We start from the raw sequence: 16,025 nt of genomic DNA on the forward strand, positions 1-16,025 counted from the left end.
TTGTGACGTGTTGTGAGCTTGTAGATTTTGCTGATTTGGCCAAAAATGTTTTCACCAGAATAATGACGCTATATTGTAGTTCATGTGGTTATTGGGATTCAAGCAGTGAATATGCGTTGGGTCTATAAATCACAGGCCAAGTTATACAAGCCTGCTGTAGGATCTGAAATACGAGTTCACGGTCAGGAAGGACACGGTGTCACCATGCCACAGATGAGTGGTATTACCTATTAAATGGCAGGATGGCGCCCAGGTTTCTGTACAAGACAATGCCGGTCACAAAGGCATCTGTGCATTTTGGAGAAGAAAACAAAACAACAACTCATTTAAAAAATGGACTGCATTAGTGCATTTATATAGCACTTCACAATGTATTTCACACACACACACACACACACACACACACACACACACACACACACACACACACACGACGAAGGAAACCATACAAGGCAGGGTTTCTCTCAAGCCAGACAACTATTGCAGATAACCGAAGTTGTCATCTGTTTGTTTCAAGAAAATATATTTTAAACTAATTTGATTTACATTAGGATAAATGTGTGCGACTGCAAAGACAAAACGGAAGAGGAGGGAGGCGGGGGGAGCCAACAGTCTGGCTAGAGAGAGACTGGGGGTTCAGGGTTTTGCTCGAGGTTACTTTAACACACAGACAGGTGGAGCCGGGGGTCGAACTGGGAACCTTCCGATTCCAAGAAGGCCACTCCTGAGCCACTGCCGCCCATTAGATGTAAGGTGAAAAAAAAATGTCAAAAATGTTAAATAATTACTTATTCATTACTGTTGTTTTTATCTTTTATAATGTATGCATTGTGGCTTCTCCCAGTCTCTTGTTCATAATCAGTGCAGTTCTTCCTGTTTCCTTCATGTCAGTCAATTTTGCATGTCAGTGTGAGGGTCTCACCGCCAGACTGGTTAATGGACAGAGCATCGCGGGACACTGTGATCTTCTCCTCAGCATTCCTAACCCAGTCCAACATTCCTCTCCAGCCCTTCGTAGGGAAGGTGAAGTTAGTGCTCGTTGTAGGGGGTCTCTTATGGATGCTCAATACTAGAAGAGATGCAGACAAAGAGAGATAGGGGCTTTGTTAATGAGCTCAGCTGTCATGACCTTGGTATGATATGAAGCACATTCCTGTATGTTCTTTACTCCACGGTCTACTGTTTTTTAACAGTGTGTGTCTGCTTGCAAAACCCATGTGAGTGTCACACTGAATAGAGTCATAATCCGATACACTGTGTGTGTAATATCTCACAAGTAGCCCTGCTAAAGTGTCAAAGAGATAACTGATGCGTTCCGCTGCTGCTATGGACTCTCATTTGCTGGTGTGATAAAGATTAATGCACTCTCCAGACAGAAAAAATGTGAAGACAAATCGTCTCATATACACATAAGGACAGAGAGCAGCTGGCAGGGGAAATTAGGGGCTCACCTAAATTCTCGGTGACTTCATAAATGTCCTGAAACCCGCTCATTTGCATTCCAATCATATTGACAAAGTCCTCGACAAGGCGCAGAAACTCCTTGACATTGGCACCCATCTGGAAGAAAAGGCAAATAGGAAAAAGATACAGAAAGAGAGAATGGGGGTCAATAATAATATAAAATCTCCACACAATTTTTTAACGAATTGAACCCTAGCATCCATATTCTGGGCATGTAATTCGTGGCACGTTGTGAGCTTGTTGATCGGCATTGTCCGGTGGAGAGATTTGGTGTAATAGGAAAAAGGGAGAGGGCCTAATGCTAGACCCCTGGGGGACTCCAATCAATCAAGTATAAAGGCTTTAAGTGCTTTAAGTGGCTATGAAACACTACTGTCGACTGTCTATGCTACAGTGCCTCATTCTTGTGTAAAACAACTACTGCTCCCTTCAGAGCACTCAGCAACAGAATGAGAAAAAACTCTTCTTGCTGCTATGCAACCTCAGAACTTCCTCAAGGCCTTAAATGGGCATGCTGTCGATTCATACCCTAGCTTGCGTCTCTCTGACGCAGAACTGCAGCGGTGTGGGCGTAGCGTGAATGCATCTGTGTGCTGCGATGTCGAAGGACCTTTACAATCGCCATCGGTCCGTGCATGGGCTGGCATATAATTACACAGATTGGTGAGTGGGCGCTGTGATTCTCCTCGATTCCGTCACTCTCTGGTTTTCTCTAATTCGCCATGAAGTGTTCATCACGTCTTATCACAGTTCCCTTGGTAATTCACTAATCAAACTATCCACAATTCGTGCTCCAATATATGTTTGCTCTCCCAATGGCAGCACCCTACTCTACTAAGCATGCCCTTCCAAGTCCGATATCCTGAAGCCTGATTTTAGTAAAGAAATCTTTTCAGTTGAAAACCAGTTACTTTTGTGCCAAATCATGAATCAAGCTTTAGAACGCTAGCCAGACATCATCATGACGAGCGGGAGATAGCATCAACAGGTGGTCATATCACCATCACCAGTTAAGGTGTCTGCACACTGCTGCGTTTTAAATGTTTTTAGCAGGGTTTCTTTTCTCAAAAAACCTTAGTTTATACTATGTACCAATCTGACTACTACTGTTGTTAAAACAAGTCTCAGGAATTCTAAAATCTCTGTAGGACAGTTCCGCGGCTATATAAATTGGTACCATTTTCGTGGCGTGGTTGGATGGATTTGTTACATCCATCAAATAATCCCTGGTTTACTCGATCCAGGTCACTCTTTATTATATCAATTGCTCACAACACATTTATTCCTAGGTACTTATTTCTTCACATCGTACTGTATATGCCCAAGTAATCAGATGAGCAATGTGTTGATCTGTTCTTTCACCCTTTAATTTTCACACTCACACACTGTTAACACCAGCATCAGAAAACCTTCTGCCTCCCACACACACCATCACATGGCCATTAGTGCTGCAGAATACTGTACTTATTTTTTCCATGACTCATATTCATACAGGTTCACTTATAGCTTCTCTCACTTACAAGCTGTGCTTCCTCCCATTTGTCACGATGTTCCTCCTTCAGTAGGTTGCTAATGGTCTGAATGTAGTTCTGAAAAGCACCAGATGCAAGCCCAGTTAAAAGCTATTTTTGGTCAGAGGAACATTACACTATTCAAAAAACAATCTGTTTTTCAAATGAGCTTACAGCATGTTTAGGCCTAAAGTGGTTAATTTATACACCGCTGTAAAAGCAGTGTATAAATGAGCCTTTTTCTAATTTGTATTCTTATTGATAGCACAAATTGAAGGTCAAGCTTACCTGTACATCGGCAGTGCTTAGTTTGGGGCTGGCTCCTTTATGCATCTCTGTGGTGTTCTTCAGGATCTCCAAGATGGCCATAAGGTCTCCACTGTATTTGGCCCCGTCGTCTGATGACGATCTCAGACGTGAAATCACCTCGGCGAGCCTGTCAGCCGCCTGCCCCATCTGCACCTTGGAGACGAGTTCCTGAGTCTGCAGGAAGACAGGGGAATGTGAACAAATCCATGCCTGAATCGAGTGTGTGCCTCTGGGAAATGAACAGCTCAATAACAACAGATGCTGATATATTTTATGCAAGGCATGCGAGATAATGCTTTCCAACTGACTTACCAGCAACTTAATATTCTCATAGCTCTTTGAGATGCACTTGACGTGAGTCGGGCTCTCCCAGAAGGCAAGGCCTACAGCGCCCAGAGTGCACCGGCGGAGGATTAAGCCTGTTTACGTGAAACAAGTGTTTGCAATTAGCAAACAAGCTACGATAGAGACTTTACACATGAGGATGAGTAACCGTTCAACTTCAAATCTACACATCTTGGAAGAAATATTTATTTTGGTCACAGGGGAAATACAGAGCTGCCAGTTCTGACTAAACTCGGCTAAAACAGGCAGACATCGAGTTGAAGAATTGGTCTGGGGTACCTGATGCATCAGATGGACAGGACGCGGCGTCTACGTCTCCAGCCGGGGTTTTCTTCCAAATCACATCTCCGGTGCTCTCCTCGGGACAAATCTCATGGGGTTCTACAGGATTCAGAAACAGCATGTTGTGACCATCATGACATCCTTTTCCTGACATGGTGCATAACCTGAATTGTGATGAAAACTATTCAAAAGACTATGACTAAAACTAAAATCAAAATTTACTGCCAAAAACAACACTGACCTGGGCATCTCCTCTCGTTGCAGCGTCTCTGCTCTCCCTTCTCTCCAGCGCAAGGCTCCCCTCCAAAAAAGGGCCCTTCACACACCCTCTGTCTCTGCTGGGAGGCCCCACCACACGTCTTACTGCAGGCTGTCCAGGTGCTCCACGCATGCCAGCGTCCATCCACTAGAGAGACAATGTAGCGCACGCACACACAGGAAATTAAGGCATGAAAACTAAAGAACAGATAATAAAAACACAGCAGATAAGATTGTTCTTCTCTTTAAATCTTTACATTTTTCAGTTGTTGTCTTTAATATGATATATGCATTGATTTTGTCATAGTTATTATATCAGCCAGGCTGTGAGGCGGAGATGATGTTTTTAGGCATGGTATAACTAGATGGGTGTTTCTTTACCGGGGCAGTCTTTAAGGAAGCAGTTGACAGTGTCCTTCCAGGGCCCACGGCACTCAGAGCCACCGTAGGATGGACCGTTGCACTCGCGGGTTCTCTGTCTGGTTCCGTTGGAGCAGGAGGCCGAGCAGGTGGTCCATGCAGACCAGTCGTTCCAGGATCCGTCCACTAGAGGGTAGCAAAGACACAGAGTATGGTAAGATTCAAGCAAGTATTGGGATAAGCGACTCTAAGGTTTTAAAGGCTACAGACAGTCATCATGGTGCATCATTGGTTGTTATTAGCATGGCCTATTGTTGTGACTGAGTATGAGTGGAAGGCCGTACGTGAGTCACCTTTCTGTTGTCCAAGTAAAAACATAATAATTTGGACTATTTTGCAGTAACGGTCCTGTATCAACATAATTATTAATAATTATCTAATAATGATTCTCAAAAATAAACAGCAAGGCAGTGTCTCAGAAATACATTGGATTCCACCCCTCTGAGGCTCTGACTCAGAGAGTTCCACCTCATTAGGTGAGCCTTCTAGGCCCCAGCGTTTCTGTTATAGTGGGAATGGATTAAACATACATACGGTAAGTAAAATAATACTGTGGTTAACAGTGCCAACTGCTGGTGTAAGTACAAAAGTACACCACAGCAACATATTAGGACAGGCACGCTTTTCTTCTCTGTTGTCTGTTCTACCAAATCTGCTCCCACACATTTAGTCAGCGCTGAGCCGCTGACAATGTCACACTCAGTCAGCGAGTAGGTGGTGGGGTGTAAAGGATCACAAGCCTGACATGGTGAACAACCATTAGTAAGGAGTGAATCATCAGCCGGAGCGCTGATTGCTCAGAGGCGCTATTTCTTTCAGATATGATTAAATCTGTATGTTATTCCCGAGTGTCTGCAGGTGTGTGTGTGTGTGTGTGTGTGTGTGTGTGTGTGTGTGTGTGTGTGTGTGTGTGTGTGTGTGCATATAGATACAATGAGGGTTCCATCATTTATCACAATGATGGAATCAGTGGTGGTGGTGGAAGTACAAAATATACTTACATTACTTAACGTCTGTCAAAATGTGTCCAAATTGTTTCAAAATAGATACTACAAGCTTGTAGAGATATCTTTGAATCTCCAAAGTATAAAATAGAGTTGAATTGGTTAGTAAGTATGTTTTATATTAATAATCTAAATCTGCAAAGTAATTAGCCTCTGAGATGTAGTGGTATTGAAAAATGGAAAGACTTTGAAACTTTGAAAGTACAGTACTTGAATGTACTTTCCACAACTGCAGCTAATTAAGTCAGGTAATGAAGTAGAAATGTCTGATGCAGCAGATAGAAATACTGCACATTTCCACTAGAAACAATTGTAATATACTGGTATATGTAGAATGCATGAATGGATCGGCATTGACCTTTATATATTCATTAATTTAATCTGAAACTAATATCTTAGAATTACTGTATGTGACTGTATCACACCACTGTTTTAACCACTAGGAGAAACCAGAGATGTCCATGTCTCCAGTTTGAACTCTGTTTTAATCCTGCCTCTCACCTGAATGTCCTGATTTTACCAGATACGATATTACAAGTAAAGAAACATTGGTTGATGCTCTAACAAGACTCTTGTTTGCCAACTCACCTGGGCAGACAGCGATGTTGCAGAACTTGGTTTGCTTGGTGGGACCGACGCAGGGCTCACCACCGTTCTTGGGATGTTTGCACATGCGAATGCGGTTACGGTACCCACGGCCGCAGGTGGACGAGCACAGACTCCAGGGGGCCCAATCATCCCAGGCTCCATCAACTGCATAGGAAGGAAAGAAGTTACTAAATGTATCCCTTCCGCTCTCCACTCTCCACTAGATGGTGTGATAGTCCCACATCAACATTCAGACATGGACCTGCATATCAATTATGCACACACACGCACACGCACGCACATCAAGGAGTGGGACTCACCAGGGCAGACGACTGTATTGTTGCAGGGGCGATGCTCACGGATGGGTCCAGTGCACTGAGTGGTGTAGGATGATGACACACAGGATCGCGTACGGCTCTGAAAGCCCTCACCACAGGTGACTGTGCACACACTCCAGGATGACCATTCTTCTGTCACAGCATCCACTGCAGCGGGCATAGCATATATTAGATTCACTGTCTGATTATTTCTTTTGATAGACAGATGACAAGCTATAGACAGATGTGCTAATCTTGTGACTCATCTCACCTGATGCAACAGCTCCACGCGTGGCATCATCAGCGTTGTCCCTGTTCATCCCAACAATAGCACGCAGACCCTGACTCCTATTGCGAATTTTACCTGCGTGGATTCAAAGAACACATGAACATGAGTGCATGTGACAAACAACAAACAAATAAACACTGCACCAGGGACGTCACGTGCAGAGAGGGTTAGAGGGGCAGGGGCTGAAATCCTGTCAAGTGTTAAGAGGGCACTTTTGGACAAAGGGGCTCACCGATGCAGGGCTGTGGGTTGCAGGCCTTTCCTTCTTCCACCACACCCTCACACAGGCCATCTTCTGGCTGACAGGTGCGGCTGCGCACCTGGACTCCACCTCCACACTCCTGACTACACTCTGACCAACGAATCCACCCATTCCAGCTTGCTGCAGGTTGACAGACAGAAAGTAGCAAGCATGGTTATTTGGGATTTTGGGAACAATGGATCACATATAATTACAGTAAACGTGACCACATAAAACTTTTTTTACCCTTCAACTTCATATTCTATCTGTTTCGGTGGCATAATGTAAACCAAAGGTGAGAGAGTACTAAGAAGAGGGGAGCGTTTCAGATACCCCTGAATTCTATCACATCTTGAAGTCTCCTCAAAAAGCACCCTCAGTGAACTGTACTGATTGCAGCCTGCAACTCAGGACAGCTCTTTGTGAGCGACGCCGCAAGCTGAAGTTGATAGATGTACCATTTGAAATGGTGATTGTTTGCTTTCAAGCGCTCAGTGGGAATTGTGGTAGGAGCACAGCGATGGCTGGCTGGCATGTTGCTATGACAACCGAGTGCTGCGCTTCGATTACCGCTGGCAGACGACTGTGCAGGCTTTGTGCTTCACATCCCCCCCCCCTCCTTGCCAATTGAGCTTCTCACCTTTGCTAAATTAATTCACATGGCTTTCGAGAAACGGAGAGACTGCATCGATGTGTGTTGCTGAAGAGGCCTTGCCACTTAAGATCTGGAGGCATCAGCATGGTTATCTTAACTGCTTTGATTAACTCGCCATGTCTCATGACTCATGACTCTATCCCCGGTGTGGGCACATCCTTCATGCTAGGGCCCTGACATTCTGGTTATTAGGATCAATGGCTCCCTCAACGCACGCACGCACGCACGCACCCAAGCACCCAAGCACGCATGCAGGAACACGGGACCCTTGTAAAGAACCACATCATCATGAATTCAGGTCAATTATCAACAAACAACACAACAAACATGATTTGCGACATCGTGTTTTGCTGTTGTTGAGTTGGGAAGCACATACTGTAAGCGGAACTTACTGGTGATCTCAGCATCGCGTCCGTTGTCTGTGGGGACGGGGAGACGGGGCTTTCTCTGGGGCATCTCCCAGCACTGGCAGGGGGTGTTCATGATGCCACATGGGTTGTCATGGGTGCTGCTAGACAGACAGCTTTCTAGCCACTGGCACAGCATCTGGCAGGCGGGCATGCTGGGGTTCCTCTTTCCCATCACCAGGAACTCGGCCTTGAACTCGCTGCCCTCACCCCCGTCCTCGGCGTCAACGGGCTCTGGGCCAATAAGACTCGGTGCCACCTTGCGGAGCTGCAGGAACTGCTTGGTGGATTCCAGGTAGGTGACGGTGGTCGAAGCGTCACACAGCCGCACCACCTCGTCGAAGCTGTCCATGCCCAGGTAGGAGCGAGAGGCCTCGATGAAGGAGTCGAACTGGAAGGTCCTGATCTGGCGGGGCACGCACGACTCGGTGGGCTTGGTGATCTTCATGTAGACGGTGTAGCGGCGAGGGTCGGGGTTCTGCAGCGTCCAGGAGCACGGCGTGGAGGGCAGAGCCACTCCGGAGGTGAAGACGCCAAAGAAGCGACTCTGCTCCAAGGTGGCGCAGGTGGCCGAGGCGGGTCCCGAGGGAGTGCAGGAGGCCAAAGCGATGAAGAACAAGAGGACGAAGGGCACGCAGGCGCTGGAGAGAGACTGAGCCATGTTGGCACTGGAAGATATCACGCTAGTCGTCGTTGTTGCTGTAATTTATGCTGCTTTTGCTTCCTATATATGAAAGATAGGGGGAGATAAAAAGAAAAGAAAATAATAAATAATAATCAATGTGTCACATTTAACTGATAGTCAGAAAAGAGCAATATGTATCCCAGCATACAGTGCAGCTGGTGGGAACAGAAATGGCACTATTCAGTGGATTTATGGTTAAAAACTATACACTACCTCATCACCTTAATATTCATATTCAGACGTCTCAATTGCCCTGAGTTGGAGGAATATAATAATTACTGTGGCACTGCAATTACAGATTTTCACAGCAGAACGGCGTTTCCAAGCTCTTGCAAGTGCTTTCCTCCCACACATTGATCCATGTTGCACATGATGTGCGTCAGACTGACGTCCATAGCAGCGCATTGCCACTAGGAACTATATAACTGTATAAAATGCTTTGCTCCCATGGGGGCAGGCAAAGGAGAGGGTGGGTTAACTGGCTGTTACCATGGCAAAATGTACAATTATCTGAATCATCCCCATGGCATCGTACTGGCTGCGTATGCATACACCACCATAGGCCTACCTCTGCATAAAGTCAAATTTTTACAAAAAGGGACCGCTCTGTAGTACTGAACTGCACAAACCATAGTGCACCTGCATGCACAATGTCTGACTGTTATACCGTTGCACACAAAAGAGCAACTGATGACAGGCTCAAGGGTTGGGTGCATGGGATGTACATTACATCCACTGCTCAGAGCTCAGAGCTGTGACATCTATTGATGTGGAGCCTGCGTGAGTTCATAAAGTGATGACACTGCAGTATGTCTCTAACGGAACTGCTTTTGGTCAGAGGCTCTCTTTGAGTGGAGGAGAGTAGGAAACAGTGTTGCTCGGCAACAGCCTTCACATGCGTACAGGTCATTTCATTTCTTCTCCACCCAAAGCAATGTGGTCTGCCAACGGTATAGAAATACATACAGTACATACTGTAAGTTGTCATAAGCAATCCAGGGCAGTGCATGAACAAAGCTTGAGGTATTTGGTAAGACAATTAGTGTGGGCAATTATAAAGATTGTAAAGAACATGCATGTTCAGAAAGACAGCGCCTGAATATGGACATTGTAATTGAAAATGCACGTCTCTAGTTGCATACACCTGCAGCTATGGCTCACAACTAATAATTACTTTGCCCACATCTGTTTTTTCATCCCGCCCTCCCTGCTATCCCTCCCTCCCTCCCTCGCTGTTCTCTATGAGAGTAAATTCCCCTCGCTTTGTGTCGGTGAGTGTCTCTCCCACCTCCCACCAACCGGAAGCACCATGAATGGGCATCTGATGAAGCACAAAGACAGACGGAAGAAAGATGACTGGTTGCACACACCCCTCTCTCTCTCTCTCACTCCCTCTCATCCAGTGTTGTCAACAACATTTGTGCAAAACAGGCAGGCTATACAAGTGGGCAGTTTTTGTGGAGATATTATTATTATTATCAGCAACATATTCTGTTTACGCTGCTGTGCACATTTCTGAAGTGGCTCTTCTCATGAGAGAATATATTATAACTGCACAGCACTTACAGTTATATGTGATAATAACTAGCAGGCTTTTCCATACTGTGTTTTTCTTACAAAACATTATGATGTTTATGATGAAATATATTCATTCCTGAAGTTGTGTGTGTGTGTGTGTGTGTGTGTGACAGAGAGAGAGTGAGAGAGAGAGAGAGAGTTGTGCTTTCAACAGTTAGAAGAAGAGATAGAAAGAGACATGCATGGTGATTATACTGTTATTCCCAAGTCTGATCTGATATTTGTTCCACCACATTTTGCACATTATATCTGCAGACAGCAGCTAAAGTACATGTGCGGAGAAACGCATTTTACTGTTGATACCTCTGGTTGGTTGCTTTATATTTTTTGTCACAATGAAGAAAGTAGGCGAGGGTGGAATGATTTGGTCCAAATACGAACCTTCAATTTGTATCCACTGCTCAAACGTATTTTCATTTTGCTTACAATCATGCATGTATTTGTTTGCCTGAGAATAACAAACAGAGGCTTAGTTTTACGGCATCACCAACTCTAGATTAACAGCACACACTTTGCTGTTTTATATGGTTTGGGTGTTGTAGGGTCTATAGCAGGTGACATGTCAAATCTGACAGTTCTGCTTGTGTTGACATAACTGCAAAGACATGTCGAATACTTTTGACAATATTAGTTTCAAAATGTATTCCAGACTCTCAGACAGAGGGTTCATAGTGAACGGATTATTGCTTGAAACAATTTTGAAAACACTATAACTTAGATTGCTATATGCGACCTTTCGGTCTAACTGATAACATCATGAAAATACTGCAATATCAGTACTTTGAATGTGATCCAACATAAATAAAATTCTCCAACATAATTAAAGCATTAAGCCTTGAAATTGCATTGCATACACATTATGATCTAAGCTTGATAGATGTATGTATGAATGTATGTATGTAACCGGTATGTTCAAACGTGCAGCATACGACACATTTCAGCAAAACACGATGTGAGCAGCAACAGGCGGTCGCTGCCCTTGGTGCTGAATAACTTTTCGCTGTTGCCAACAGCGGAAAGTTATTCAGCACCATGGACAGCGACATACGGCTTAGTGAATTTCTCAACATTTCATGCTACCACATACTGTACACAGCCAGTGTTAATTATGTATCTGTATAGATACATCTATATAATGCACAGGCAACAAGACAAATCCATGCGGGACTCATTGTGAAACGTAACTTCCAGTTGATAACATTGATTTGCTTATTTACCATGCAGATACCACGGGGAATGTACATTTAAGAGCAGCTGCGGTAGACTAGATGTTGCAAAAGCATTTATAGGTGTCACCGTGTCAGTTGCATCAAAGCAAAGCAAAAGTTTAGAAGCATACCTTTAAGTCGCTCGCAGTCGTCAGATCTCAAGTTTTCACTCAGCCAGCACTGAGCAGCTTCAGAAGTCTTTAGATGATGGTGATCGGGCGAAAAACTTTCAAGCCCGAGTCCGACCATGCAGGTCGGGTCGTTCTCCAAATTGTCAATGAGGTCCACTTCCACAAGAAAACGGAAAATAAAGCGACTCTGACCAAACTCCAAAGAGTTTACTACCAACTTTTTATTCTGCTAAGATCTACTACCCAGTAGCTATACTGGCGTAGCAGCCGATATCGCAGTGTAAACGGGTATGTCTGAGCTTCAGCGAGTGTAAGACCGATCAGAAAAATGTGCCTTTCCTCGCTAAACTCCTGCAGGAATGGTTGTTGGTACTTTAACTCCCGGCTTAGTTCGGAGTCTTCTTTGGAAGTGGGTCCAATCTCAATGAAGCATGTGGCAGGTGTAGCCTTTATATCCACATCCAGCCCCGCCTCTCCCCACCAACCATGCTCCACCGGTGCGTGGTGAGAATGCTGAAGTGAGACAGCACGAAGACGGGGGGGGGGGGGGGGGGGGGGGGTGTCTCAGTCTCTCTTTCCGCGCGTGTGTGTGCGTGTGTGCCCGTGCATGCGTGTGTGTGTCCGCGGGGAGTGGGAGTTCATGGTTTCAGAGGAGGGAGGGAGGGAGGTATAGCTGTACAAGAGAACCAGGGAATAACCGAGAAAGAGCCAGACTACGCAGATAGCTGCAGGAGCAAAGGCACCGGAAAGGAGGCGCAGGAGCCGTTTGTTCTTTTAAAACGGCATAATGAGCCTGCAGCAGGTAAACAACAGGTCCTGCGTATACGAGACATCTAAGTGCGTCTTTTTGAACCGCATTCTAGATATTATTGATACTTGCTCTTGCAGCATGATAATAATACTATAGTCGAAGTCGACATGGGTAAACATGTAACACATTGTTTGAAGCAAGATACGGTATTTCCCGTTCACAATTCACATTCAAGGCAGAATCCACCAGGTATTCAAAGACAATGCTTTGAGATGGACCATTTATAATAATAATAATAATAATGCACATGCACTATACAGATACTACATATGTGCGCATGCACATACAGATGTGCACATGCACATACAGATGTGCGCATGCACATACAGATGTGCACATGCATGCACACTACATATGTGCGCATGCACATACAGATGTGCGCATGCACATACAGATGTGCGCATGCACACTACAGATGTGCACATGCACACTACAGATGTGCACATACACACTACAGATGTGCACATGCCCAGAACCGAATAGTTCTGATGATCCTCATGGGGGCTACCCGCAGCCCCGCCTCCCCGCAGCCCCCCCCCCCCCCCCCCCCACAGCGGTGGAAAAAAATAAGTTGATGTTTTCACTGGTACTTTGGGTAGGCTACAGAATTTTGTTGGGGGGGACTATCGCCGCGGATTTATTTATTTCCCAAATGGTCTAAAATTGAGTTATTTAGCATACTTTTACCAATGAATTAGCCTATACACAGACAACGACTGATTAGCCTATTTTGGACGATATGGGTCTTTTCTCGAGTCAGTGTGTAGTCTCACTATAGTCTGTGTAGATTACCCGGCGGTGTTGCTGCCCCTCCCGGTGTCGCGGCTCATGGCTCTTCACAGACGGCACAGAGACAGCAGTCACTCCGCTGAATGTGTCAGTGTTGCTGCCTTACACACCCGCCGCCTATGGGCAAACTAACTACAGTATAGGCCTATACATTAAAACAACTGAGGGTTGTCTAATATGGAAGAGGAAGCATATCATAGGAGAGAGGGTGAGAACGGAGAGAGAAATTGTGTGTGTGTGTGTGTGTGTGTGTGTGTGTGTGTGTGTGTGTGCGCGTGCGCGTGCGTGTGTGTTTGGGGTTTAGAAAGACAGTGCAGACAAGTGCTCTGTGCCATAGAAAACAGAGAGGGAGACAATGTGCCCGAGCGCGCGCGTGCGTGTGTGTGTGTTTGGGGGTTGGAAAGAGAGCACAGCACTTGTTGCTGTGTGCCACAATTTGTGTGTGTGCGTGCGTGCGTGCGTGCATGCGTGCGTGCGTGCGGAGAGGGAGAGAGAGGGGGGAGGGTGAGATTGTGCGTATAGCTGTGTGGGTGGTGCCCCTCCGTGCCTGAGGGGAGAGCCTCTCTCCTGTCTGTGGGTGCTGCATGTTGCAATCTTCACTGGGTTACCTCCTACCTCTGACTAGTGACTGGGAATCTAGTCAAACGCTGTGACGCAACATTAAAGAGAAGAGGTGTGTGGTTGTGGTCATCGTCGTCGTAGACCCCTCAGTCCACACATGCTGTTCCTGCCAGTGACAGAAGGGAGTTCCCATGTAAGAGAACATGGACGTAGGAGAGGACCGTCATCCTCTCTGATACATTTTTATCTCCCCAGTGTGCAGGCATCCATGTGGGAGAAGGTTGGCAGACATGTACAGTATATTGAAAAAAAGAAACCTGTTGCCATAGCCTACTTAATTAACAGGCTCCCACATGCGCTGTGAAAGAAACGTCATTCTAATGTTTTAATATAGACAGTAGACACTTGTGAGAATGCTGCCACCAACAATGGTAATTTTGGACAATCCAATGCAATACAATGAATCAATACATTCTGAGGATTGTGTTTTATTTTTAAATTATTATTGTGTTTTAATCCCATCCCTTATACATGCAGGACAAAAAACAACTATGATGTAATGAAGTAAAATAAAAAGATGAGGATAGAAAGGTATCTAAGTTAAGTTGTTTGAGGTGCAGACACATTGGGGTTCTACCTTTCTATCAGCTGGAGAATCTGGGCATCAGGAGTCGTTCCCTGCACTGCACTGTCGAAACAAAGAGAGAGAGCTCATGATTTATCAGTCAATCTTTGTCTGCAGGGCACGTCCATGCTGGGAGGAGGCCAGTGGGCCACAAGGCAGGCCAACGACCAGATAGGGGGATTATATCTAAATTTTGACCTCATCCATGTTGATCTGACCCCCCATGCCAAAGCATCAGCGCTCGCATAGCAGTCTATACCTGCCGTCAACGAGGCAGATGTGTGCAGTGTGCAAGTGACCTCGCCACTACTCGCCCTCAGGCGTACCGGTAGATACGACCTGTTATATTGCGAATCAATCAAGATTCGCTCCACATCAGTTCGTTGGCATGCCTCAAAGTGCGGGTCAACGCAGATGTCTGTCCCCGGAGAATTCTGACGTGTCTCTACTTTTCCACAAACTATATAGAACTCTCTGTGCCTCTCTGTGATCGCACCATGTAGTTCTTCTTTTAAGTAATGGTAGATGCTCAGCATATGAGTTAACATAAGGTGAAATGTGCAAAGTATAGCATATGCCACATTTATGTATTTCAGGAGGCAATGTGGACAAAATTCTGCAAGGCTATTATTGTGTATTTCACAGGCTTACAATGACGTTCATGATCATAATACAAACAACATAATGTGTGACTTCACACATGGATCCAATATTAGCAGTGATGGAAGAAGATGTTTTACTTAAGTAGAAGTATCAATACTGCAATGTCGATATACTCAAAATGTACTTGAGTAAAGGTACAAAAGTATCGGCATCAAAATCTAACTATAAATGCACCAAATCTCTGTATACAGAATGTGAGTTGTAATCCACGTAACTCGAGAACCGTTCGCCGGACCGTCATAATCGACACACGCCCCAAAAGGCCTCTGCCCGAGCTCTGGACAGGGCCCCTGCCCAGTGTCCATATATGGCTCTGGACAGGGCCCCTGCCCAGTGTCCATATATGGCTCTGGACAGGGCCCCTGCCCAGTGTCCATATATGGCTCTGGACAGGGCCCCTGCCCAGTGTCCATATATGGCTCTGGACAGGGCCCCTGCCCAGTGTCCATATATGGAGCTGGCCTGTTCTGACATCATTCTGACGTCTGCATAGACTCCATATTTAGGCATGCCTGACAAAGAACTCCATATATGGGAATAAAAGGGACACAGACATAATATCAGTGTCATTTCCAACTTGCATCGTTCCAAGTACAGCAGTGCCCAACGGGCACCGCTCTAGTATACTCAAAGTACCAAAAGTAAAAGTACTCATTATGAAGAATGCCCCATTTCACAAGTTGAAAATAAGCTCAGCTCACAATGCTTATATACTGTAGATCTGATATTTTCAAATGGCCGAAATATATACGGGGCTGAAGTGGTTATAGAGTGTTATGTAATAATGAATGAATCAATCTACAAATTAACTAGTAACAACATTTACATACATACATACATAGTACAGTGGGGTAAACTAATTGTAAATACTAATAAGTGAAAAA

At 45.2% G+C, this 16,025-nt stretch overlaps 1 protein-coding gene across 1 annotated transcript in view; it reads right to left on the reverse strand.

The window, feature by feature from the left end:
- LOC308331650 (adhesion G protein-coupled receptor B1-like) overlaps positions 1–8,751 on the reverse strand; it is a gene marked incomplete at both ends in the record, with an annotated part of 20,747 nt that extends 11,996 nt beyond the window's left edge. The window contains 14 exons of the mRNA XM_080787140.1: positions 228–288; positions 923–1,069; positions 1,452–1,560; positions 2,985–3,053; positions 3,264–3,458; positions 3,597–3,703; positions 3,909–4,010; positions 4,153–4,317; positions 4,551–4,715; positions 6,182–6,346; positions 6,502–6,666; positions 6,770–6,862; positions 7,020–7,169; positions 8,076–8,751. Coding sequence (XP_080643266.1) covers positions 228–288; positions 923–1,069; positions 1,452–1,560; positions 2,985–3,053; positions 3,264–3,458; positions 3,597–3,703; positions 3,909–4,010; positions 4,153–4,317; positions 4,551–4,715; positions 6,182–6,346; positions 6,502–6,666; positions 6,770–6,862; positions 7,020–7,169; positions 8,076–8,751 — 2,369 coding nt within the window. The remainder of the gene's footprint in view (positions 1–227; positions 289–922; positions 1,070–1,451; positions 1,561–2,984; positions 3,054–3,263; positions 3,459–3,596; positions 3,704–3,908; positions 4,011–4,152; positions 4,318–4,550; positions 4,716–6,181; positions 6,347–6,501; positions 6,667–6,769; positions 6,863–7,019; positions 7,170–8,075) is intronic.
- Between the last annotated feature and the right edge of the window lie 7,274 nt (positions 8,752–16,025).

Source organism: Protomyctophum bolini, assembly GCF_963924005.1.
Source record: "Protomyctophum bolini genome assembly, chromosome: 17".
Taxonomy (NCBI): Eukaryota; Metazoa; Chordata; class Actinopteri; order Myctophiformes; family Myctophidae; genus Protomyctophum; species Protomyctophum bolini.